General features: G+C 40.7%; 1 protein-coding gene across 1 annotated transcript in view; it reads right to left on the reverse strand.

Moving 5' to 3' along the window:
- Window positions 1-26,683, reverse strand: part of mtmr11 (myotubularin related protein 11) — a 36,035-nt gene extending 9,352 nt beyond the window's left edge. The window contains exons 1-12 of the mRNA XM_073484719.1: window positions 26,231-26,683; window positions 16,040-16,109; window positions 9,402-9,538; window positions 9,216-9,285; window positions 7,594-7,733; window positions 6,949-7,033; window positions 4,326-4,473; window positions 3,884-3,971; window positions 3,144-3,232; window positions 1,699-1,826; window positions 286-364; window positions 27-97 (exon numbers count right to left, since the gene is read on the reverse strand). Of these exons, the coding sequence (XP_073340820.1) occupies window positions 27-97; window positions 286-364; window positions 1,699-1,826; window positions 3,144-3,232; window positions 3,884-3,971; window positions 4,326-4,473; window positions 6,949-7,033; window positions 7,594-7,733; window positions 9,216-9,285; window positions 9,402-9,538; window positions 16,040-16,109; window positions 26,231-26,287 (1,162 nt within the window). The 5' untranslated portion in view covers window positions 26,288-26,683. The remainder of the gene's footprint in view (window positions 1-26; window positions 98-285; window positions 365-1,698; window positions 1,827-3,143; window positions 3,233-3,883; window positions 3,972-4,325; window positions 4,474-6,948; window positions 7,034-7,593; window positions 7,734-9,215; window positions 9,286-9,401; window positions 9,539-16,039; window positions 16,110-26,230) is intronic.
- Between the last annotated feature and the right edge of the window lie 1,004 nt (window positions 26,684-27,687).

Genomic DNA, 27,687 nt, shown 5'->3' on the forward strand with positions numbered 1-27,687 from the left:
GCCGGGGTTTAGGTCACGTGACTCACCTTGCAGGGCCACAGTCAGGTGACCGCCGCGAAGCAGGCAGGCTACCTCTGAGGCTTTCTTCAGACAGGACCTGGAGAAAAGAGAGGCAGGTTGATAATATCAAATCGGATTGGCGTCATTACAGGTACAAACACAGTGATCATATTACAAATATGTCTAAAAAGTTATGTTAATTCCAAGAAACATAATAAACAAAACTGCACATACTCAAATTGTTCAATTGTTCTTTAATTAGCATCAGTTCTGCAGAGGCGTTACCTTGTGTAGTCTAGCCAGCGGGTACTTTCCAAGGTAGATAACCATTTGTCATCAGGCACTGACACAGATGTGGAGATATCTAGAAGTCAAAACAGAGAAAAGACAGATCATATTTAGACCTTTAGTATCACTGCAAACGCATAAAAGCCTTAAAAGGGTTCAGTGTATCTCTGCATATCAGCTAAGTTGAAGGTTAGAACTGGTTCACAGCAGACACAACAGTGAGATGAGATATGAACTGACCTTGTTAAACATCAGGTTTTCAGTATGAGGACTAGTTTAAAGACTAGTGTGATGAAAGCTTCTCTTCCTGTCTGTCCTTTATTTACAGCATATTACTGAAAGCTTTCATCATAGCTGTGTCTTCCAAACAGGAGGTCTACACATATCAGACACTTCACTGCTTTTATTAGCGTGACTTAAGTCAAACTGATGTCTTGTCAACAGGTAAATGCAAGTAAATAGTAAAAAGACAGTATTAGGTTCAGTGTAACGTTTAAAGATTTGACTTTCACGCAGAAGAGCTTGACTCATTTTGACAAAGAGAAATTAAAGATGGATAAATGAAATTAGATAAAATGTTGGTGGCAATTTAGAGTTCAGATATTCAAATTTAAGAATATTTTTGAGCTTTTTGAGGCAACCTGTTAAAGAAGTGTTTCTAAAACTTTAGATTTAAAACCATTTCACACCACCTCCTGGAAATAAATCATCCACATCTTAAATGGGACCCTTAGTGCAAAATCCACTTCGTCTCAGCAGGATTACCCTTTAATACAATCCACAAAGTCTATTTTCATTATCTATGTAGTTGTTGTGAAGACTCAGAGCACTCTGCCAGTAAGCTGACCCAATACATCTGAGTGGCTGTTTTTACAGGACAATCCTCAGAGCTGTGAAGCACTCACCCAAAAAAGACAAAACAGAGAGCTGACAAATGTGTGAACCGTGATAATCGGTGACCTTTACACATTGTTTATGTGCAACAGAGAGGGAGTGAGAGTGTGCGTGAGATAGGTCAGCGTTTCAGTTCCAGGGCCAGTGGTTGTCGTAGACCATGAGCTCTGTCATCGCTGTTTACCCAAACCATGGAATGTGCTGTGTGTGCCTCCATGACAGAAACAACAACAAAGAGCATCTCACAAAGCCTGTTTTCAGCTGCTTTCTAAATGCGATAAAGAAAGCAGGAATTTCGCAGAAAATTCAGAAAGCCTCAGCAGTTTGAATGACACATTAACTTGACGTGACTTAGGTAAATAAATAAATAGAGCTAGAGTGATCGAGGCTTATATAACCAGCGAAAGATGTGGGTGCTTCACTGTTCACATTCTCTGTAAGCTTTAGCTTTTTGTGCTTGTGTGTGAATATGTATTTGCTCAGCCGTTGTTGTGTGCGTTCACGTCTTATCATCACCTCCCAGACAGAGGGCACGCAGGCGGCTGTGTGCCAGCTGGATGTCGGCAGGTGAGGGCAGCTCCTCGCCCAACTCCACCACCACACACAGAGAGGACTGGCAGCCAAACAGGATCATCTCCAAGTTTCTACGGAAGAGCACAGAGCTGCTGTTATCACACCGCTACACCTGCAACAAGCTTGGATTACTTTGTAATCAAGATGTCTTGTACGTCTTTTTAGTCATATCTCTGTGAACAGTGGATTTCATCTCAAAAGAATTTAAAGTTTGAAGTGAAATGCTATTAAAAACTTATTGGAGTAACACAGCCCTCTGTAAAGTTTCACCAGAAGTAATATGTTTAAGTGTTACATCAATTGGGAGGGAAATATAGCTGTAAATATCTCGTATTTTTTTAAAAAGTCTGATTATCTAGGTATCTCATTCAATATAAAAATACTCATTAATGACATTGTGACTTCATGCTCAGTAGGCTGCTTTTAATCTGCAGCCACAAGCTTCTTTAACAACTTTCAGTACTTAGACTGTGAGCAGCTGCTGTTTTAGTGAAGGCTATTTCAAAAGTTTGGTTTCCTTTGTTCAGATATCTATCAAACACTCTGCATCTTCTCTAGAATGATAAAGATAGGCTGATGTTAATAAACTGATGTCTATATCCAGAAATGTAAACTGATCTAACAAACTGTATGTAGACATGTCCGCTAGCCTGTGTACACTTTCTGCTGAAGCATACCAAAGACACAATAGACAGCAGCAGGGGTTACATAATTTTGTAGGATAAAGTCTTTGGGATTTTTCAGTTGGACTTTGGATTATTGCAGTAAAAATGTAATGTCATCGACAACCTCCGTAGTTTCACTTGCTAGCCTTTTCAAGACACATTAACACTTTAAATTTAAAAAGTACAGTATTGACTTATGTATTTTATGTCACGGACCAAAATTTCTTAGAACTGTGTTATAGTGCATTTATTTGCTGTTGGAATAATTCAAAAAACGTATTTCCAACTGGGAATATTCACATGAATGCCCCCTTGAGTCAGAGCAACAACTCGAGCACATATCTGGGTTTTAGGACTCATTCCTGCGGCACTCTCTAATCGAACATTGGTGATTCCGACTTTCCACTTATTGCTGTTGTAGAAATATGTAGTTAGGAGGGATGTCTTTTCAGCCCTTCGTTTTGAATAAGACACAGCTAATGGCAAGAAAAAGTTTCCCACAGCAGAATTAAGGCAGAACATCCAACCTATAATTAAGTTTACTGTAACCCATGTTTTGCCTTGTGATAGTTACAGCTAACTGTAAAGCTAAATCATCTTAAAACACATAGCAGCCATCCACTACAATCTATTTGGAAAACGTCAACACACACGCACACGCACACACACACACACACACACACACACACACACACACACACACACACACACACACACACACACCTGATGTCGTCTTTCTCGTGGTAGATGTTGTTCTGGAAGCTGGACATTCGCAGTAGATCACTGCCTCGGGGGTGTCGCCAACACCAGCGCTGCAGCACAAAACACAATTTTCATCCTCTCTAATAACACGTTCCACATTGTCAGAAATCCCTCAAGGCACTCATTGCATCTGTGGACATCTTGTAATTTGTGTCACAGGAATGATAATAAGAAGGGAAAACGTGTCTAAAAAACGACTGGAGTTGATGTAGTCAAAATATACACAAGGGAAGGACAAACTTTTCTACTTTTCTGAAGTTCCAGTGCTATTTTCAAAGGTCAGCACCTTACTGAAGCGTAAAAATACAAAGTCAGACTTGTAGTGTTACTTGCAAATAAGGCTCCAGTTAAGAGAGAATCTTTTGGACCTACCGCAAGTTTGTTTAAGCTATTTTACAGTAACATGTTTTTATTCTATGGCAGCATCAATCCCTCATAACACATTACAAGTTAGTTGTTAGTTCTTTGTTTTTGCAGTTACAAATACAGGATTTACAAATTATGTCTAAATTCTAGGTCCATTAGCATAATACGGCAAATAAAACCTGTAGAGAATGTGTATAAATGAAGTAAACTTTTATGTAAAATGCCTTGAAAGAAAATCACAAAATAATGAGAATAAGGATTGAGCCTCACTTTGTTTGTTAACACATTTATGAACCAATGAAATCAAAATGTTTCTCAGTACTGAGTGCACTCACAGGGATGCGTCCTTCATTGAAGTGGGCGAAGCTTTTCTTCAGCTCAGTGTCTAAAACCTTCTGTGGAACCACGATAAACCGAGGCAGGCTTACAGGAAACAGAGAGAGTGCTCAGTTTTACTGACAGAACAGAGATAAATGGAGTGCTTGCATTATCGATCGATTATAGGAGTCTAGCCTATTTTGAAAGACAGCACCTTTCACATGCTCTCTTGTCAAGGAATTGTGAACAGATATATTCTCACATTATTGAAAAAAAACTGTAACTGATTGAATATAATCTGGCACAGAATTTCATGTTTTTCTACAATATTAGTTAGGAGATAACATTGAAGAGATGAGAGAATATTCAGGAAAACTCATGTATCACAGTATACCACATTTAAAAACCCAACAGACACAAAGGTGTGTTGGTTACTCTTCACCTGTGCTGTGAATTTACCTGCAGGACATCTCAAAGCGGTCGTTGACTGAGCTGACTCTCCAGCTCGTGGCCCCACACCTCTCCAGCTCCTGCTCCCAGTCTGAGGCAGACTCGAACCAGTTCATGTGGGTGTCTCGGCGACGGTTGCTTAGAAACTGCTTCATTTCTGGAGGAAGAAAGTGATTCAAATGCTTCATATCTTAAACATCTTGTGTCACAGTGCAAATATTGTTTTGATGCTTTTGGAGACAAGCCCAGATACAGTATATGATGATATCTTGACTTGTTAATCATATTTTATATAAATACAACGTGCCCATTTTGGGTAGACAGGCTTTCAACTCTTTTCTAAAGGGAGAGATCAGGGGGTGGAAATTCAACAGAATACAACAGTGAGTCCAGGTGTGGTGTAAAGCTGCAGTAGAGGACTGATCAGTGAGTAACTAATTAGTCTTGATAAGTTGATAAGTAGAGCAGATTAACTATTGTTGATTTTGCTTTTACGGCTTCTCTTATGTGGTTATTTGCTATTTCTGTCTGTCTTGTATCATTGTTAGAGACCTGAATGTTTATTCTGAATTTGACACCAGCATCCTCGAAAGGCTCAGTCGGATGGGGCGAGGTTTACCACTTTGTGAAACACATGACTGTATTGAGGACATTGCTACATGGGCTCAGGATTCTGTTTTTCATCTACATTTTACACAGCATTCCAGCTTTTTGGAACGAGGGTTGTAAATCTGCAGCTCTAACCATGGGGAAGATGTACTGAAAGAGAATAAAAGACAATTGATAATGGCTGTCCACTGGAATTTGCAGCAGGCACAGCTCACTGTGAGATGCCTCTTCACAAATCCAGTCTGAGCTCTTACTTCCTTTTCCACTAAACAAAGTTTAGGGGAGATCGAAGGGGTAAAATCAGATTGCAGAACAGAAAAATCTGTCTTTATACTGGAGTAAAAATACTGTATGTTCATGAATGACTGACAGTCACATCTGAGGTTCTTGCTTGTCTCATCAAATCTTTCAGAAAGTCGTCCACTGACCACATACTGGACACACTTGACCCCAGGAGCAGAGGTGAACTGTAGGTCATCTGGTGACTTGTTTCAGTGGGGGGGCTTGCATTATTTATCCACCAGCTGACAAGTCATCCACAGCCGGGTCAGCTTAGCGAAGCTTTAACATAGCATAATGTATTGTACAGACAGGCTCGTATTACTGTATATGGTGGAGGTGAACAGTGAGTGGAGTTTTTGTTTTGTAAGCGCGATGTAAAGAGTATCCTATTTGCTGAAAGTGTGTAGGATTCCTTCTCTCTGAGAAAATTATGTTACTTTTAATTACTGTAGCTTCACCTTTCACAAATTGAGCTTCTCAATCACTGACAAAATCAGCCCTTCAAAAATGTAGTGAGCCTCGCCTTGAAACAGCTCAAGAGATTTCCTCACATCTGGCTTCAAAGACGGTATTTTCATCGTGTCATTGTAGAGTTTCAAATGTTGCCAACAAGAGAGGATGTGAGATTTATATGTCATTATGGTCTGCACGGAAACCAGTATGTTTCCTGTTTAATATTCCCTCCAGTCTTAAGAGTTGTAACATCATGTTCTGCCCGTACAGAAGAAGAAGAAGAAAGAAACAAAAATAGATGAAACAATTCTCAGTCATGGGTAAATGACAAACAGTTTTGGGTACATTCTGTCCCTGGAGCTAGAGTGGGTGAAAACCAAAGTGAGAACAGATTTGATGAAGGCACACCAGGAGGGAACTTCAGAAAGCACGTACAGCACATGACTGAGATATTCACGCTGCATTTCTGATTCATGTGGCCTTTTTTCTCTCGTTCACTGAGCTGTTATTTCTATGAATATTCATCACAATGAAACATGCATAGAAGAAACTGAATGGCAGATGAAGAATAAATACTTCAGATCATCAACTCTCAATCATCTCTGGCTGCAGATGTGGCTGTGACAAGATGAGTGATTTTTGGTCTTACATATGGCTTAAAACTGCTGCCTTCCTCTATGTTGGAGATGTCAAACAACTTCACACCATGTTTGCATCTAGCTTTCGTTTCCCATTCGTAATCTTTAGCTGACCAGGCTTTATACTTGGGAATGACAAGCCAGCCCTTGAAAAACTATCATCTATCCATTGAGTCCACACAACCACACAGAAACAATATTCTACTGTCAAACAGTCAGAAGAGCAAGCAAACTAACCAGCATTACCTAGTATACTAGAATCATATATCCCTAATATATTGAATAAGTAACATTATATTATTGGTTCCTCATATTTTTAGGCTCTTTTTATAAATAAGAACAGAAAAAGAGTTGAAAAGCGTATGATTCCTTTCTTATTTGGTTTAGGTCGGAAAGATAAAAAATAAACTTTACAGGACATCGTCGGCTTATCAAGTTGATGTGAATAGGGCCATAAATACAGGGAACACCTTTCTGACTGAACAGAATATGAGCCTACCACATACCAAAGTATAATTATGAAAACCAAAATAATATGTGCTCCTAGCAACCCAATACAGCTGGAGACAGACTGACAGAAAGTTTTGTTTCAGTGCCAGGGAGGGAACAGGTGGTTGTATACATGAGAGTGCATACATTAATCGACTCACCTACACTCCCAAGGGCAGCGTTCTGGAAAGATAAAACTGACCCTGGTTTAGGAGGCTGGTAGGTCTTGGCGATGGTGTACGTTATCTGAGGAGGGAAACCACAGTGAGCCCATCAACATGACAAAGGTCATCAGCTTTCAGCATCAATGCCTTGCAGAGTCAGATCACTGGTCTATGGTACAGATCATCTTCTCTATGCAGAAGTCTTTAGGCTCTGAGATGACTGATAAACAGTATGGCAGTAACCAGAGCCTTGAATCTGAGCCAATACACACAAACACACACACACACGCACACACACACAAACTGAAATATGCAGCTGCATGCAAATATTTACCAACCCTGGTGCACAAATCTCTAGGAGAAGAATTTGGTATAAAACTTTGTACACTGAAATAACACAAATTAGATGGAGTGGAAAAAAAACATAATAGAAAGAAGGAAATAAAATAAATAACATAAAGCAAATCTATAAAAAGTGATTTTAAAGGTTGGAAAAAAAAACAGTCATCCGTGGTCAAAGTCGGCAAATTCCTGTTTTTTGGGCTGTGACGCACTTTAAGTTTGGTTATTAAGCCGGTGCCAGACCTAGTCATGCTTATAATGAGATCATCAAATCCCGAAAATCAGGAGATATACACACACCTCTAAGACTTGTGCGTCAGGAGTGAGGCGGTCAAACAAGAAGCAGATGACTCGCAGGTCCCTACAGTAAAGCACCAGCTCCTCAGGAGTGAACTTGAGCGATGAGTTTGGGGACACCAGCTTGGTTCTGTTTGGGCCCACTGCAACACAGAGAGGAACAGGAGTCTAATTAAACTTGACACAGACAAATGGGTCAAGAGCCAAAGAACCCTAGAGTATATGTTACAAACAGTATGTAGGTTAGACCTACAGTATGTGAGCGCCACTGAAATTAACTTCACAACACAGCCCTGCACATTCTAACATACAGTATGAGCTATTTAAACATCTTATTTCGCATAATTTAATTCTAGTAATGATCAGAGAAGAGCTTTTATTACATTAACACCTTATTTGGAATATTATGGCAGTTTTAAAGGTAAAATTCTTTAGATTTTCAGAAAAACAAACTACATTTTGATGCCTTTACCATCAACATTTTTTTCCAGCAATAACCAATATTTACATTCAGTAAACAACTCTGTATATACTCTGCCAAACAGAGTGTCTCAGGCAGAGGGGGAATACAGTGCTGCAAACCGACGTGTTTTTTGAGCACTAAAGCATGTAAACCTATTCAAGCAGGAACCAAAACTAAAATTATGAACAAGAAAATGAGCATATGTCTTCTTTAAAACTGAAAGTCAAATCAAATCGTCAATTTGGTGACTCATCACCATCTATTGCTTACCGAAACACAAGCTTATGACAGGACATGATGCAAGATGTAATCAAGCACATTTTTTTTCTCATCTAACAGCCTTACTGTCGGGTCACTGTTGATCAGTTTTGTGTTAAGTTATTGCTACTGCCACCCGAGCATTTCTTATTGCTCTTATTCCACATTAAAAGATTTCAACTGGTGAATCACAGGGTGGATTTATTGTGAAGCATTTAAAGGAAACTAAATGTATTTCTCACTGCGGTTAGCTTTAACAGTGATCATTAGTCAAAACTGCATCTAAAAACAAGACAACTCTAATTTTTAATTTTTTTCCTCAGTGGATCGTTTCTAACTTTTACAGGGGAGTAACAGAACAAGAAAACCACAGTGAGCTCCAACAAATATTACTGTGCACTGCTGTTGTGTGGAAAACTACTCATGCTATTAACAGCATTAAATTATTTCTGACTGACCTCTTTATTGTGACAACGAGAGTTTGTTTGGTCGCCTCTAAACAGAAACGCTCTGCTCTTCTTTTGTATTACTGACCAAGACGCTGCTCAATGACTGTTTACTGTGGTGTTAAACCTCACTAGCTGTTACCAAGGTAACCATGGCTGTTACAACTTTAATCCAAACCAATTTGATGATAATAATATACACAATCAGTCAACAGTTATACCAAATCATTTTTTGGAAAACTATGCATCTAGTATCCTCGTGATAAGTAAAATATTCTAAGTACTGATTAAAAAAACATGATGGAGTTGTGCAATGATCAGTACCAAGGCAAAAGGCGTAATAGCCTGTGATTGGACTGGAACAGGGAGTGTCACATTTGAGTAATGCAAGTCAATAAATCTCTGGTCATAGTTTAATTAAAATACTTTTCATTGGTCATGACTCATGAGTTACTTACCAACCACAACCTTCTCTATGGATGCCAAAGCCACATCATGGTCACCTAAAAGGACTGGGTCTGCATTGTCCTGCATTATGAATGTTGAAGAAAACAACACTCACATCATCACAGTACTTGCATTTGCATGTTCTTGATCGTTGTTTCATTTATTTTTCATCAATACAACTGTTCAGATGGACTCACATCAGGTTTGGGGCCGTCCTGGGGAACAAAGGCCACTCTGAAGTGGGTACAGAAGAGGGTCCCAGACAGCCAACCTCTTCCTTCCCTTGCAGTCAGCTTCTTTCTCACCATAACAGCTCTCTGAAGTACACACTCGCCTAGTGGGGACAAAAGACAGATGTAGCAGAGGTTACAGGATGGAATTTATGGGTACTGCAGTCATGGGGTTGTTTTGTACTTGTCTCTGAGTGTGTATGGGGGGGGGTCACATAACATAACAGGAAGTATACAGACAGAGGAACAGTAGCAAGGAAGTTCACTGAGAGTGGGCTACTGGGAGTGGGTGTAACAAACACCTTTAAACAAAAAGGGCCATCCTCATGTTGTTGGTTGTTGTTGCAAGTCCTGGGGCCACAGAGGAGGAGCAGGAAGAACAACAAAAACATCAGCTCACAGAAGGAAGTAACTCTTTCTGTTCTGGATTGCATTACACCAATTAAGGTTAGTGTTAAATATGCATGAGTGAAAGTTCAGACTGTATTTATGTCTGTGCAGCTCGATATTATAACTCACAATATTCTTTAAAATACAGTCATTTGTTGTGGATATAAAATTAAGAAAGACTGGCATTTTTGATGTGTTGAAATGTGTACTTTATGTGTGCAGGACATTATTAGTTGTATCAGCTGATCCTGCTGAGACTGAGTGATGAATTCTCATCATTGGCTAAGTATAGAGGATGGTTGTAGGAGAGGCATCTGAAATGAAATTCCAGGACAAAGCTTCCAAAAACAAACCTTTTCACCCAGAAAAAATCTCTCACACACAAACACAGATGTGCATAAACAAAGAGGAAAAAAAAGGTTTCACCAAAACACACACACACACACAGTGGTGAGACAGCACATTTATAACAGTCTCCCGCAGGAATACAAAGCCTTTGCCAGCTAGACTGTGGGTTTCCATGGCAACAGAGTCCAGGATAGGGTAGACGTGGAGAAAATGGCCTTTTTGTCCATGACAAGAAGAGAATCGGGCCAGGCACATGGCAAAGCGAATGTTTTCATACCCACTCAAAAGCCAAAGAAAAAGACGGGGAAAGACTGCTGGTTCCTCGAAACTGAAAAAACATTCTGAGGAAACACAAAATTCCTTCAGTGCACATGTGGAAGAAACCAGCACGGCCCTCAAACTAACAGAAGTGCTGTTGGGGCAGGTCCCGGTCTCTGCACAATGCTTCTTCTTGCTCTTAGATTGATGGATATTTTCGGGGCTACCAAAGCACAAACAGGAAACAGCTATTTCACACATTTAACACTTGTTTATGCTGCAAGAGAAAACTGAAGAGGGGCCTGTGTTTCAACACCATAATTTTTGCCGATTGCACAAGAGGAGTTTAAATCTTTGGGTGTGCTTTAAGGTAACGCTTAGACCCTCGACCTCTGAAGCCACGCTTAAAAACTCTAGGCTGGACTTGACCACTCATGACCTAGCTACAGAGATTTCAGATGCTTAGCACAGTGAACACAAGTGAACCTTTGTTCAGAGCTGCTCTTTCAAAGGACAATCTGTGGCTTTGCATGTCTCGTTTTAATTTCTCCCCGGGGTGCAACAGAGCCGAAAACATTCCTGCAGCCTAAAGATGTGAAAAGGAAGAGGAATACAGGGAACCAGAGGCTTTCTGGGTCTATTTGCACTCTTTTGTGAGATTTAAGGTTTTTTTTGCTAGCAGGTGCTTCAGTGCAGCATGAGTCAGCTGGACAACAGAAGGTGTTTACGAGACTGTTGTCCTTTAATCAAATAAAATATTTTATGTTCTTCCTGGAGGGCTCCTGAGAGACTCCAACAATGTAGCTGTACTCACACTGATTTAGTGCACTTTCTAGTGCTTCTCTAACAATTGTTAGCCAAGCCAGAATAGCCAATATTTTACATTAAAGCAATAAGTTAGGTTAATATACTTTATGAGTCTTCTGTCTGTGGCCCTGTGTGTATATGATGTTTGGGATAAACAGTATTTGCTTTGTACATGCCGTTCGCCTTGGGTGTAGCCCACAGTTAGCTGGATTACAGCTATTAAGAACAATAAAACAACAGCAACAAAGACGCAGAAAAACAGTCGAACATGTCATTGAAAACCACGGTTGTTTAATTTCAGGTTCTCTGTGTTCGCTGTAGATCGTTCATTGCCAGTGGCGGCCTCACAGATGCCAGTTACATCAGCCTCTGACAGCATTATGGTGTGGACAGCTCGCCAAAGGAAAACGTTGGGTTGGAGCTTTGACCAACTAAAGAGCACAAGGGCCTCAAGGCAAAAAAGCTGAAATACAGCAGCTACTGGCATTTATCATCTATTTGAATAGTAAGGTCTCACATGCAACAGCATTTCTGGAACTGGCTGTCCAACTGTTCAAATAATGCAATAATAATAATTCAGGAAGTTGTGTTTTCCTATGTAGTCCTATAAGTCTTTGCATGTCTTATATGATTTTGGGCACGAACACTGGATTTTTCCCTCCACATTAAGTTGAAATTTGAGTTTCCCCTTTAACATCTCAGCTGCTCCTGTTGATGTTGTGGTCACTGACTTGGATACAAAAAGAGAGCGACCTAAAGGATCAGCCTGAGAAAATACAGCTGAGAGAGATCTGAACCACATGCTCTCAGCCTCTGTTTCACTTGTTTTTCTCAGCCACATTTGTTCCTCATTTTCAGCTAGGATACATGCAGAGCAAAAGGTTTCTGCCCTCCTCAACCCGCTGGGAGGATGAGTAAAGACCACTGCATTACACTGCATTAAATCCAGGGATATAGTTGTTGACAAACTAGCAGCTGCTAAAGATGTTTTCTGTACAAATGAGAAAAAGAGAAACATCACCGATGCCTGTAGTCTTCCCTGTAATTTGGATCAGCACAAAATGTCCGGAGGACTGCTGTGTTAACAAATCCAAAACCCACAACCAGTAACCTTCATGTGACTCAACAGCCACAAATGTTGACCGCAGGTTAAGACTGACAACCAAATTGGATCAGGAAACTTTTTTTTTCGATGCGTCAGGTGAGCAATTCTCATTGGACTGAATAGGCGCCATCTTTGCATTTGCTAGTTCTTCTAATAAATCGATGAGTGATAGAGCACAGTATGCTGTGGGCTGTGACTACCTTGTGATTCACAAGTCGCTACAAGGGTGCATCCTCGGGTTATCAGTCAGATCGAATCAGGATATCCTCCCCAGCTCTAATATGGTTACTTCTAGCTCCAAAAAGGGAAGTGAAAGCTATAATGCCAAACTTGAGGTTTGAAAATGGTAGTCCACAATGGCTGGATTTATACTCTGGAAGTTTTTTATTTGTAATAACACTTTTCATGGACAATAAACTGCATAACATCCATTTAAAGTCACAACGAGAATTTAATACTGTTTTCAACATCAAGATCGAAACCCAAGTTCACAAAGATCAATGCTCTGGTCTCTTGTCCATCAATCAACGAGGTATAAAGCTGATTGACAGCCTTTTAATCCCACAGTAACATAAGACTCTGGAGAAAAGGGATTGTGAAGTTGCTCTGAAGGGGGTCCTGGCCTCTTGGCATTGTGTGTGAATGGACAGTATACCCCCTCCCCCACTCGCAGCATTGAAAAGGTACATGATCTACCTATGGCTGTCGGAGCTGTCCTGACCCGTTTGCCCTCCCGCAGGCCGGCTCGGTTTCTGCGGTCCTGTGTCCCGTTGTCACATGAGAACACCGTGGACACTGGGCACTGCCCGTTAACTACTGAGAGAACGGGACGACTTCTGCAGACATATTTTGTGATTCATATGGTTGTTCTCAACCTGTCAGTGGGTCGAGTTTGAGACATGACACAACTTAAATTAGCCTAACATGCAACAGCAGCCTCACTGTGTTGATAATGATGCAGTGTTGACAAATGACCCATCCTTTTGCAGAGTACGTGCACGTTTGAGAGAGAGAAAGGGAGAAAGAGAGAGGCCACAGGTGCAACGTGAGCCCTTTCACACCGACTCACGACTCCTTTGTGTCTGAAAGTGAACTTGTTCTCACAAATTGTCTCAACACTTACTCTGCAGAGCGTGCACGGAGCCAAAGGATAGATTTCCCTGCCCGAAATCTGAATCGGCTTTAAAAAATGTCAAAAATAAAATGAAACGCTAATAGTAGGTAATTTTAGCTCACAGAGGAGCTAATATAGGTCTCAGTGGAAAAAGAGGATGATGTTTCTGAAAACACAACAGCGCTGCCAATACACATCTAATATAAGAAAGGTTCTCATGGACAGCTGTGTTTCTAATCTGCCTGGAATGGAGGTGGAGACAGAGAAAAAGAGAAGACAGAGGGAAGAAAGGGAAGCTTAAGACAATTTTGGAGATGGAGATGATTCTGACAGCAGACAGGGGAAAAATGCGAGGAGTAAAGTCACTCGACATTTCACAGTTTAATGTTAACAGCTAAGAATAGGATCTCTGTGCATGTTGTCAAGGGCAGGCAGTCCGGAGACTGGAAAGTATTTGTTGAAAACACACTGCTGGAAAACAAATTAGGGCCAACTAAGTGAATAAAAATAAGGAAGGAAGTGTGTGTGTGTTTTTAAGGAGAACGTGCACAAGCACGAGTATGATGGTGAAAGGTCAATTTAAGCCCATGAGATGTCAAAACAAAAAACAACTGTGGCATTAAAAAAAATCCTGCTCTATTAGGAAACAGTCACAAACGAGCACCTCTCAAACTCATGAACTTCCCTCGAACGCTCATTTACACTTAATCTGCTCTGGGGTGGGTGCTTTGAGTCTCAAATCTCTGATCTGGTGTCATTCTTCTAAAAAGCTCCTACAGATTGTTGCTGACACAAGAATATGAGCAGGGTCAGGCCAGGGAAATAACTGATTGCAGCAGCAGAGGCAGCAGAGATTTTGTGTTGCCCTGCACCATCGAGCAGATTATCACTGGGTTAAGAGGGTTGACCTCTGGTAAAGCTAGCTAGCTAAACTCTCTCTACAGCAGGGGTTTTATAGTTGGGAGTAAAGGAAAGTGATTCCAGGGTGACGAGGATCTGGGGGCCACATCTTATTAAGGCAGCTGATTCTCTAAACAAGAAGGAATCTTTCACAATTAATAGTTTATAGTTCACCCTCGAGATGGAGGATGATGTACAAGAATTTACTGTAAGTAGGCTTGCACAATATGGTGAAAAAATGACTACACAACTCACATTCATGTAGTTTCATGCTGCTGCTACAAGCAAACAGTTAAATTCTGCACCAACTATAAGTTTCCACACTGTCAGTGCCTGCTATAATAAGCTCTACAACACCTCTACAACAACCCCGCTTTCATCATGTGCAACAAAAGACATTTGCTGCAGATCTTAGTTTCATTTTGTGAACATCTGAGCTTGTTTAATTATGCAATACACTTTTAGATCTCATCTACACAACTGTTCACTGAGGCGCCCAGTCCCTTTCTGTGTGCTCAGGTTTGCTTTTCAGCAGCAGATGTTTTCCCGTCTCGAAGGCAAAACACCTGCTGTGACATTCCTTGTCCAGGTGTGGCTACAAGTGCAATATGGAAATTTCAAACCACAGAGAACAATGAATTCAGCAGGAGCTTTATGACTGAGTGTTGATAGTCCGTCTGATCCTGGAGCTGCGTGGCAGTTTTCAATTGAACGGCAAGCTGTGAGGTGTTTTGAGGTTTACTAAGTGCCTCTGCACATTTATTGTGTCTGACTTACTTAAACCGATTTTAAGTATTGTTCATTGCAGATATGTGAGCCCAAGTTGACTTTTTTTTTGATGACTTGACATAATATAATCTGAACTTGAATGCCTTGACTTGAGACGTGATACGTTTTTATAGTCTGGCTATCAGTATTTCATTGCTAAAATCGATGGGGAGGGAATATTTTTTTGATTGAGGAGATATTGAGAAAGATATGTGGTTTTTGTTTGATTAGTTTGAAAGTTAATACCTTGTATTTTCTCTTTATAAAGACTGGATACAGCAAGTAAGACTGCAGGATCTTCATGAGACTTGACTTGACTTAAAGAGTAACTCCACCAATTTCACACATTGAAGGGTGTTTACAGGTCTTGGAGGTGACTACTGCTCATGTGAAAAAAAGCAGTAAAAAAGCTTTTTTTGGCTCCAGTGGAAGCTTCATATAAACTGATAAATTGCCTCCAGTGATGTAACTCAGTGGCTAAGTTGCATTGTGGGTAATGTAGGCTAGATTTTGCAAAGGAATTAGAACGTGTGGAATTGAAGAGGGGATATCTCTGGTACCGCTGTATTGATTTTGATCATTTGTTTTTAAACTGTCCATAATGACTCCAACAGTGTTATAGGAGAAAACCAAAACCTGGCGCCTACATTACCCACAATGTAACTTAGCCACTGAGAGACACCACTGAGGACGATTCATCAGATTACATTCAGCTTCCTCTGGAGCCACAAAAGGTTTTAAACTACTTTTCTTTATACATATGCAGTAGTACTCCCCAAGACCTGTAAACACACTTTAATGTGTAGAATTGCTGGGATTACCCTTTACCAAGGACTCCAGGACTGAGTCACAGGTATCTCTTTACAGTTTTAAAAACCCTCATCTCAACAGTAGCTAACAAAAGCAAAATCTTACCTGGCAGGCAGCGTAGCCCAAACACATCTCGACTCCTTGCGTTCACCCCACTCTGACTCAGCATCCTCTCCTGCAAGAGAAACACGGCAGAAATTAACATCAGTTAATCCTTCTTGTTTCCAAATTAACTGTCTTTATTTTAAAAGTCACTCTTACAAACAGGAGATGTCCTTTGCTGAAAGGAATAGCAGGTAATTTTGGGAACTCGCTTATTCACATTCTTGCCATGAATCAGTGTTTATGCTAAGCTAAGCTGGCCTTAAACATAACGGACAGACACAGAGTTGTATTGATCTTTTCATCCAACTGACACACAGTACGACTGAATCATTTTATGTTAACAGAATGCTAAATTTAGTTCACTTCACCTCCCAAATCCCCTGAAAGATTATGATAGCAGAGTTCAGTTCAAAGGAATAATTTTCTATTTCTAACTTGTGCCCACAGACTCCTTAAAGTGTTTAGTCAAGAGGCAGACTAAACAGAGCACACGGACAGAGCCTTATGTCACATTTCTTCTTGTTGATTATATTAAAATTACGGCTCTGCCTGCTTCTCTCATCTGGTTGGTCTCAGCGGACTCATTTTCAAAGACAAAGAAACAAAGCCAAACCACACAATGCTCCGTGATCCTTAGTTTCCATGTTGCTGTTTGTGCCTGCTTTCTCTATAATAGTAATAAAGTCTCAAGTACTTGAGTCTGTACTACAAGCACAATCCAACCCCACAGAGCCACAGAGGTTTCTATAATCAGACTCAGAGCTTACTAGCACATATGCTTCCACTTAACTTTGCTACTAACCCCCCCTTTGTGAAGGCCATTTACATTTATCGGCTTGAAATCCCATAATATGTCGGGGCCTGCAATGTGAGAGGGCGATATGATTATACAGGTGGCAAAAGAGCTTTCAAGTAGTACAGAAATAGAGTTTAGGCCCAAGAAAACTATACATTGTAGAGCCTCAAACGTCTCTCTCAGCAGTTCTGGCTGAGTTCGGCCCACAACGAAACTATTAATCACTGTTTCACTGAAGGCACCCGCTCTATCGCTGAGCCGCGGCATTTCTTCGAGTCAGCAAGGATGTGTGAACAATAACAATGAATCTACTCAGTCGTCAGTGTTATGCTAACAATTTTGCAGTGTGGTGAATTCTGTGTTAGCAGCCTGCTCATGAAAACCTGAGACTCTAAGCTTGCGGCCCTCCATAAAAAAACAGGGAGCTTTTAACAAAGAGGACCTTTGCTCCTTGTAAAACTAGTAAAATCACACTTATTCATAGCTGCTTGTTTTCTTTGCATGTGAGAGCAGCTGGCTGTTTCTGTAACAGAAACCTACTCAGTCTGCTGTTTGCTACTGGTGGTATCTTGATGGAGTACTGACATTAGGGCTGGCCAATATATCAATATTATATTGCTTTCATGATGTAAGACTACATCTACTACTAGACTACTACGGTCTTAGATGTTGGATATATTTATATCATGATGACATAGGTGTAGTCTTCTCTTGGTTTTAAAGGCTGCATTACAGTAAAGTGATGTCATTTTCTGAAATCACCAGACTGTTCTAATACTTGCCTTTATCCACTTAGTCATCATGTCCACATTACTGATTTTTTATATTATTAATTAATAATCTCATTGTGTAAATATTTTATGAAAGTACCAAAAGTCATCCCTGCAATGCTGCTGCTATATGTATTGATAAAGGTATTTGGTCAAAAACATTGTGATGTGTTGAATGCAATTTGAAGTATATAAAGCATATATTGCTATATTAGATTTGTAGGAATTATGTCAGAGCCTGCCCTAATCAACATGATATCAGAAAAGACCTTTTAAGATATGCTAACTTCATAGTTTTTTAATATAAAAAACATATACTGTTATATTAAGCAACTATTGTTTTACATACTGTATATTGTAAACTGTAAACTAACCAAATGAACAGTATCAGTCTTTGTTAACCATTAGAAAAGAAAAAAAAGAACACCTTACTAATTTGCCATTTAATTCAACTCATGCTTAGTGAGCTGTAAAGACCATAATAAAAACAAAGAATGGTTTTAATCAATCCAAATTATATGAGCGCTAATCAATGTCATATGGGCAATTTTGCCCTGATGCAATATCTTGCTATAAAATGGTTATATACCGCCAACTCCAACATCTGTACTCAAACTACAGGAATTAGCTGATAGTGCACTGAGAGTTCTCTCTGACCTATTTATATTTTCTATAAGTTAATTTAAAAGATGCTTATAGTTCAGACAAGTTTACTGACCAAATAAAAAGGCTGAAAGCTCTGTGTTGACAACAACCACTGGAGAAAAACAAGCCTCTTTTTGATGATAAGGCAGGACACTAAAATTTTTACGAGACTCAGTTTCTGCTTGCCAGAGCATTGTTCATTTTTTTTCCATCTGGCTTTAAAATGTCTTGTGCTTTCCCTCAGTCTCACCATCAACACCCACAGTGAAGCCACAGCCGAATTCCTTATCCTCTTTAAAGAGCATCAGGGGCTCAGATTTTGTTTTGTTATTCCTTTCATAAGTCCAGTGTCTTGGATCTGTCCTCTGAAGGTTGTTGAGAGTGACAAACTAGGGCCTCAGGGTCCTGTGTGGCGAGTAAACCCACTAAATAACATTGCAAATGCACAAGGTGAAGTGCCACTGGCACTATACTGCAGACTGGGCTGTGTACATAATGTGATAAGAGAGATATGAATGGAACTCCCTCGGTTAGACCAGCAGAAATTTGATTTGTGCACACAATAAAAGTGACAGAGCGATCTACAGCAAGAAATACAGGTATTTGTCCTTCACTTGCAAATTCTGCACCAGAGCTGAAGCAACTAGCTGTCAACTATTAAATTGCCAACTATTTTGACAATCTTCCCGTCTATCTACCGCATCTTGAGACATATTTTTAAGAACAAATGTCCAAAATGTTTTTATTTTCAGTTCCTTAAATGTGGACATTTCCCGGTGTGTCTTTACTCCTCTATGACAGTAAACTGAACGTCTTTGGGTTGTGGACAAAACAAGACATTTGAGGATGTGATCACAGGCTTTGGAAATCAACCATTTTCATAATTTTCTGACATTTGTGCACCAAACAACTAATTGATTACTTGAGAAGACAATCAACAGATAAATCGAATGACAAGAATCTGTAGTTGCAGCCCTATTTTGCACTATAGAGGTTACACAGACAACAGAAATCAGGAAAATGGGAATGAGAAAATGTCTATTCATGAACTTAAAGATGCTGTGGCTAAAGTATGGCTTTCCTCATCTCTGAGTCACGTATCATCCAAAAACCACATTTCCAGGGCCGTGTTTAAGCTGACATTTGCTTCCATTATGTGGCTTCAGCGTCCCCACTCGATCACTTTCATTGCCTCTTTCTCCCCTGTTCTGCCTCTCTGCCCCACTTTTGCCCTCCTCTGCTCCCTCCCTTCATCCTCAGGGACAGCGGCCAAGCCTCACTGCAGTTTCCATTGCTCATGGCTTCCCCTTGCTACTGCGGCCAGACTTCTGCAGTAAGCGTGCTTGTTCCTGGGTCTGGAACATAACTTCTCTTTCCTCAAACAACAGGCCGAACTCACGGGGGAAGAGAACGAATGGGAAATTCGAAGGGACATTGGAGAAAGAGCGCACTTCCATTGCATCCTAAGCGCTATGGTTTCAAACATTGATCCTGCCATTCTTAAAATCTAACTTTACGTGGAAAACTAATAACAATGCAATGAAGTTTCAAGAGTTGTTTCCCTAAAGTTTTCTTTTCAAACTATTTTTGGGGGAGGGCTCTAGACTGACTGGGCCACCTCTTTTGACTAACTAGGGATTGAAACTGAGCTTTGATAGGCTTGACCAGACTTGTGATTTGTAACCAATCAGACAATGCTGTGGGCGGGACAGTGAGACAACAGAGGGGCAAAGACACACAAAAAAAAACTGATAATAACGATAATCGGAAAAATGCTGAATAACAACCAGCCAATAATTGGTTTATCCCCAGTACCAACAAGCTGAGCTGCATCTGAAATAACATAACACTCTGAAGAATATGATTTTAAAGTCCAAACAAGACTCAATAATTGAATTAGGGATCATTTTTGCAGTTCAAAAACACAGTGTGGACCTTTAGAGTCCATTGTTAAGATGAACTATGAGTCCATGTTGAAAGCTACGCTCTGCTTGGGGCTTGTAAAATACACATTAGCTTTTAGCCGCTGCCAGTGTACTTTAAAGGGTCACAGCCCGTTCATTTGTATTGTGCTTTTCATTTCCTCGCATGAATGGGGACAGTCATGTGGCATTGTGATCCGGCTTGGAGGAAAAATACGGATGTGAGGTAGTTTTGCTAAATGGGGCTCACTTTGAAGCGTTTCCTCTTATTCCATTTAGAATAACATGAGATTTGTTTTTGTCTACAGATAAAAAATAGCCAGAGAGCTGAGAACACATATTTCCTTTATTTCCTTGTCTTTCCTCTAGAATGAGACCAGTAATAATATACTGTATTTGCTGTTACAGAAACAGAAGACCTGACCTCAAAAGACGAAGAAGCACCTTGAATATAAACAGCAGTTCACAGTGAAATGAGGTCCGCAGAAAAGACAGAAAGAGATTCTGACATATAGGGTAAAGTAATAAATCAATATTTCATGAATTGGGAATTCAGATGGTTAATATTTAATGAGAGAATTTCTGCATCACACTACAGTGAATATCCAGCTTTTAACCCATTTCTCTGCAAAAGCTTGAAGAAATTAGCGCAGCTCTCACTGCTGTTACGTTTTATGAATGTCTGGCAACGAGGGAATATTTACAGCACTGCCTGCACTCTTTATCATTATAGCCCCGTCGGTCTAGACTTTTGGACGCGCAACAAAAACATAATTACTAGCTCTTTTTATCATAGCCCTGCTGAATGATTTGCGATGCACTGTCTCATAACATATTTGTATCTACATTTTCCCTTCCTCTATAGTGTTCACTGCTGACACAGTGTTAAACCGACGTTTGTGGAGTTGCCGATGCATTGTACGGTAAGGTTCAAAGGTCATCCGAAGCCAAATAAAACAGTAAGAGTAGGAGGATACAGGTTTAACAAGAGTCTAAAGTCTTGCAAGCAGCTCACCTAGGCATGGCTAAATGCTAACATGCTCACAATGACATTGCTAAAATAGAGGCATGTTATTTACCATGTTCATCATCACGTTTACAATGTTAGCATGGTAACATTAGCTAATGAGTAATGTTACATATTATATCTTTAAGGGATCGGTATTGTCTAAAATAAAGTGAATCTAAATCTGATCCCTCTACTCTACTGTGTTTTCTCCAGCTTCTAGTGTTACACCGCTGTTCTCCTTAATTACAGCCGGGCTCTACAGTGTGAGCAGTCTGCTGCATATGTGAGAGTACAAATTAGACTTGTACACCGGTGATTGACTCTGTTCCGACTCCCTTATTAGCAAAATTCCCCGAGCTTCCGATAACGAAAATGAAATTAAAAAAAAAAAGTGAAAACCAACTGAATACCCCTCATCTCACTATCCCTTCCAAGTGGTTAGGAGAACCTACAGTGGCCAGTAAAAAACACAGAAAACACGAATGGCTGTCTTGAGAGTGTTTGGTTTTCCCTTCTGGGCTACTGTAGAAACTTGGCGGTGCAACACAGCGAAAGAGTTGAAGAAGACCTGCTACCTCCGTAGATACATGGGGCTTATTCAGAGGTCCACATCATGATTCTCCAAATCCACAGTTGGCTTCAACTATTGATTTAAACTTTTTTTTTCAGAACTGATGGCCTTGCCATTGTTAGACTATCGCATCTGGATTCGTAAAGATCAACAGCTCATTGGTTTTATGCCCTGACAACTGTCACTTCTTAGAGTCTGATAGGGTGTTTTGAATTTAACAAATACACCTTGACTTTATCCTGACGGCCTTTTGCAGGTTAGGATTAGACAAGTTCAGATAATATTCGCCAAAAATAAAGATTCAAGAGTTCAACAAAAAAACATACCACCCTTAGGGGACTCAACAAAACCAGTCAGTTGACTGTCTTTGTGCACACAGGATAAGTGTAAGCTGTTGGTAAGCTGTGTCGTTTTTAAAGAGCTTTTTTTTCCTTGTGCGTGCACAAGTAGGCGTAAATAGAGAGGAAAAAAATACTGAGAGAATCGCCTATCCTGCTGTTGATTTCAATGATCAAAATCGAAAGCTCATCTTGATCAATTTTCAGTTAAATCAATATCATCAGTATCAAAAACCATCAAGTAAGAAAAGTTTCAGTGCAGCTTACTGATCTGTTTCTATTCGCCTGCATTCACAAATCACACACTATTTGATTTGACAGCGAGTTTTCATCCATCCCTATCCTGCCACTATCTGACATATCACTTCCTGGGATTCTTCTTTTAAAAGGGCAGGAAGGTTGCCTGGAGGCTAGACACACAATTCTGTGACTAAATCATCACATGTCTAACACCCACAGCAGGCAGTGTGTCCATCAACAGCAGACTTTCCTCCTCTCGGTCTCTGGAGCACACTTGTGTCTCTAATCCCCTTAAATTCTCACTAACACTACATCACTGCAGACGAGAGTGTCAGCTAAATAGCTTGAGTGAAAATCCAATGCTGAGCATTGGACATTCACACTGGCTCATAATCGTCTCTTGCACGAAACGTTATGTTGACAGTCCTCTCTCCTCTGACAGCTCAGGCCCCACGAGTGAGACTATCAGAGCGTTTCCATACACTGACAACAGACAAACGACCTCGCCTCTCAGCCCTTTTCCAAGTGAATAGAGCCGCGAGTTAATTATCACCCAAAGTCAGATCGATACACCCTCTAAGAGGACTATAAATCTGCTCTAGCGTTAAGACGAGCCCATTGTTGCAGTCTGTTTAAGCAGTGGAAGCCTCTGCAGCTCTGGGGCTGGTAGTTAACGTGACGTCTGGGTCCTGTGGGAGCGGGTGTGGGTGACTATACTGCTCTGGCCCACTCCTATCAGGCTTGGATCTTCAGCCTCACTGAATAGAGCTCAGATGATCCCTCCTCTGGCATTTTTGCTTCTGTGGAGCTTTGTACTGTGCGCCTTTCATGCTGACTGCTTCAAAGCTGGCTGGGAGATGCAGATAAAGTGAACTCAAGGGGATAGGCGGCACAGCCAAAATAAGCCTGAATTAGCCTGCTATTCTGTAAGGACGCAGGCCTGAGCATCCTCATGTAGCATGTGTGTACTGCTGTTTTTATTTATCACACTTTGGTTTGTCATTTTTCAAGCAAAAATACCAAACATTTTCTAGTTTAAGCCTCTTAATTTTGAAGATTTGCTGATTTTCTTTACCTTATGAGAGGGTGAACTAGATCTTTTTGGATTTTGACTGTTGGTCATGCAAAGCAAGCAATCTGAGGATGTCACCTTCGGCTTTAGGAAATGTGATTTTCTGACTTTTTGTAAGACAAATAATTAAAGCTGCTGTAAGCAATATTTTCTTATCAAAATGAGTGTTAAAATAGCTCTGTATTCCAACAGTAATCACTGTTATACAGTGTTTGGGCAGTAACTCATGTCCCTCCTTCCCCTGCTCATACAGTAAAATAGAAAAGCAATTTCCTGGTATCCCTGCCCACTTTATCCAATCAGGACTGAGACCTCCATAAAGAGGTGGTCTGCTCGTGAACGTACAGAAAGCAAAATCCTCCTGTTTACCGGCAATGGCGCAACAGGAAAAGCTATCAATTGCTCTGGTAACAGGTTATCATAGCAAGCAAAGCGAAGAAAAATGCTTGAAGAGGAGAAAGAGGCAAAGAGAACTGCCTCAAAATGAAGAAAAGGGAGTCATGCCAGTGTGGGGACATAAAGAGGAGGAAGGGGATTGCTAACTGCAGCTTTAATCTATTTATCAAGAAAGTAATCTGAAAAATGATAATAAAAATGATCATTGGTCGCAGCTCTTTCATCAAGGGCAGACATTTCATTTCTCTGTTTTAATTAACAGAAAAGATTCTCCAGAGAAATTCCTGAAGGGGACATCAAAAGGTGCTGCCTTAGATTTATATAGAAGAACTAAATACTAGACGCAAAGATAGCGCACATTCACTACAGTGAGACGCTCGCCTACCACATACAGTATGCTACAAAAGTTTATTGAATTAATTTCATTTCATTTTATGCCCGCAGGTTCCCACTCGGCTCATGATGTCACAGGTTTTTGAATCGCTTTTTTCTCAGCACCAGGAAAGTTTTACAAATATTAAACCTCCATGTATCAAAAATTCATAATAGAAAGTCATAATTGACCTTGTTTGAAGTTTGAGGTGTCCTGTCAACAGTTTTAGAGGTGTCAGTTTTATAATGCTGGTCTGTGAGGAAAATGCTTTTTGGGCTGCAGGGGGATTTTTCACTGCAATACCCCAAGTGGCCACAGGGCAAAATTGGAAGCAAGCCAGAGCGGCACCATCCTATCAAGGTTCAATTAAAATGTACGCTAATTGTGTCCCAAACCACTGAGGCACACACTACAAAGGGGGCACCCAATCTTTAAAAACAAAAAAACACATGATTTTGTGTCTTTAATTACCACGTGTTTTCAATGCGTATTATTATATCATTTAAAATGATATGTTTACAGTGATATAGGCTATCGAGGGAGACAACTCTCTCTCTCTTGATTAAAGAAAAGAAGATTCATGAGTCCGGGCAAACTGCAAAAACCATCTGGTGAAAATTCAGTCCAGGATTAGATTCAGTTTTCTAAAGCAGTCTCAACACATGCTCATGGAAGAGAAAAACCCACAAGGGTGTGTGGGTGGCCTGTGCATATAATCTACACAGCCTACTACTCTACATTACCATATCTTCGGCTCAGACACATTCTCATACTTGGACACATGGGATAACATCGGTTGAGGGGTGTGTGTGATGATTTCTGTGCCTCTCCTTCAGAGGTAATCAAATTCAAAACTCCTCCACCTCCCCACCGCTGTCTCCATGGCGACAGCCAGATGTTGTGCAGTGCACATCACCCCCCACTCCACATGCAAGCCTCGCCTTGGGGCAGAGTAAAGAGGCATCTGTTACCGTTTCCCCCTGCGGCTGCTGAAAATAACCAGGGAGAGACAAAAAGCCAGGCAACACAAAGACGGTGCCAGGAGACTGTTCCCAGAGGAGTGAGCGACTCTGAGCACATTCATACTATGTGTGCTTTGTGCTGTCCATCAAACTCATATGTCCTCTATCCTCTCAAGGGCTCCTAATCAGGGACAGTCCTGATCATAAAATTGCAGTGAAGCATGTGACCCCCCCCCAAATCTTTGGCAAATAACTAACTACATCTGTTCAGCACACATTTCTCCGGATATAAAGATCGTCTGCACCATTTGTCAACAACTTAATCGCATATGAGGCGAACCCCCCGTCCTGAGGAGTGATTAAGATTCACCACCACTTCACCGGCCTTTAATAAGGCATGCATCTAATGACAGTGACATTATGCAGTAATTATGCATCTCCCTGTTGTCCAGACTGAAGGAAACAACAGCCCTATGCAGCTCAGTCCCCCCTGTCTGTAAAGCTGCCATCCTGAGGTGTGTAAAAAGAAAATAACACACTGAATGGGCTCTGTGAGGGATCTCTGAGGAGGGACTGCAGGTTTCAGGCTGCAAACTACCTGGCTTTACATGTATGGCTCTGCAGGGTGAATGATGGCCGGTGTTTCCTGCATCATGACATCGACCTGCTTCCTGGCCTCTCTGATGTTTGATCACACGAGGAGTGTTGATGAGTTACAGCACTGAGGGAGCTTCATCTGACTGACTTGCAAATCAAAAATGCAACTGATAATTAAAAGGCTTTAACCTTGACTCTTCATATTGCTCTTGTGAGTCCCCCACTACAGAGAAGATGATAACATTAGGGGTCAAATGACTTTAACCAAGAAGAACCATTAGCTTAAAGCTGTATGTATTGATATATAACATTCAGTGTAGGAGAAAAAAAATACCTTTACCATTTAGTTACAAGTCAATAATCATTTTCCTTAGACTGGGGTTTTAATACCATAATTATAGCTCTGTCCACAGTCATTCAACAATATGAAACAGGATAAAAAAACAAGTTAACGCTAGTTTCACTCAACAATGCTAGTTAGCGTCAGTAAGCTAACTTACCTTGATATCTGGGAGCATTTGTCTCACTTTGAACGTGGTTTTAGATCCTGTCAACATCTTTTGACGACCCGGGTTAACTCGACTTAAACAGGAAAAACACGACAAAACCAAAGCCGAATGAATGAAAAAGGTGTTTGTTATCAGAAGCTAGCGGTCTCCCGGTTAACAGTCGTCTCCTCTTTCCATTTTTTAAAGAAAACCGGCGAGAAAAGGAGAGAAAGCTCCGGAGTCCCGTAGCGGTTAGCCCGTGTCACCGGCTGCTACAACTGAGGTGTTCAATGTGATCACGCAAACTATTTTCGCTTCTTTTCATCGCTATTCGCGCTGACAAGCATCCGAGTCCCGACCGCACAATTTAACAAAAAAGCACACCCCCTGCTGAAACCGACCACAGGTCACCGGACTATTATTAACTTGCTGGTGTTTTAGTCACTAACGGAGAGACGTGTTCACCGTTACTGCTGCTTTCCTACCCATCGCGCTCTGTTTGTTTATTCCTTCGCCATAGTGAAACACACACTGGTGAAGTGGCGAAGGAAAAAAAAAAGAAAAAGAGAAAAGAAAAAAAGCAAAGTGCAGCAGTGGAGCTTCTTAAAGGGGCAGTGCATCTGGACTGTGAAGAACTGACAGTGAAAGTATTTTTATTTTGTCTAGAAACTGAGGCACAATGACAGAAGGTACGGAGAGAGTTGGGTTTTCCCCGCTTTCATTAAGCCCCCTGAACTCACCATCACTCAACCCTGACTTTTTACACCACAATGTTACAAAAACCTCAAGCATGTGCAGGTCCCAAGATCAAGTCAAGTTTTTTTTGTTTTTTTTTACTTCTTAGGAAAGTTAAGAAGGTTGTATTCAAGTGCCAAGTTCTCCTCAACTTTTACAGAAGAGCAATAGAAAGCATCCTGACTGGAAACATCACAAACCGGTATGGGTCGTGCACCGCCCCAGGACAGGAAGGGTCTGAAGCAGGTGGCTAAATCAGAACATCACTGGTACCCAACTACATAGCATCACTGACATCAAGTGAAGTGAGGATACTAAAGACGGCAACCACGGCTGCTGGGGTCTGGCAAAAGATACAGGAGTATCTGCTGTCGTACCACCAGACTACGGAGCCGCTTCTTTCCTCAAGCTGTGAGGCTCCTGAACTCATCCTCAACTACAAACATAAAGATTTTTTTTTGTGTGTGTGTGTTTCTTGTGTAGCATGAAGGGACTACAACTTGCATTTCATTGCACAACACTGTGTCGTAAAATGACAAATAAATGAACCTTTGAACCTTTAGTTATGTCAAGACATGCAGCCCTCCCTGCAGTATCCGGTCCTCATAAAGAGAAAGCGATATTAATGACCAATGTATCTAAACTCTTCAAAAGGTATTTGCTTCATTCATTCATTCATTCATTCATTCATTCATTCATTCATTCTTATTATTATTATTATTATTATTATTATT

This window comes from Pagrus major, chromosome 17 (assembly GCF_040436345.1).
Source record: "Pagrus major chromosome 17, Pma_NU_1.0".
Classification (NCBI taxonomy): domain Eukaryota; kingdom Metazoa; phylum Chordata; class Actinopteri; order Spariformes; family Sparidae; genus Pagrus; species Pagrus major.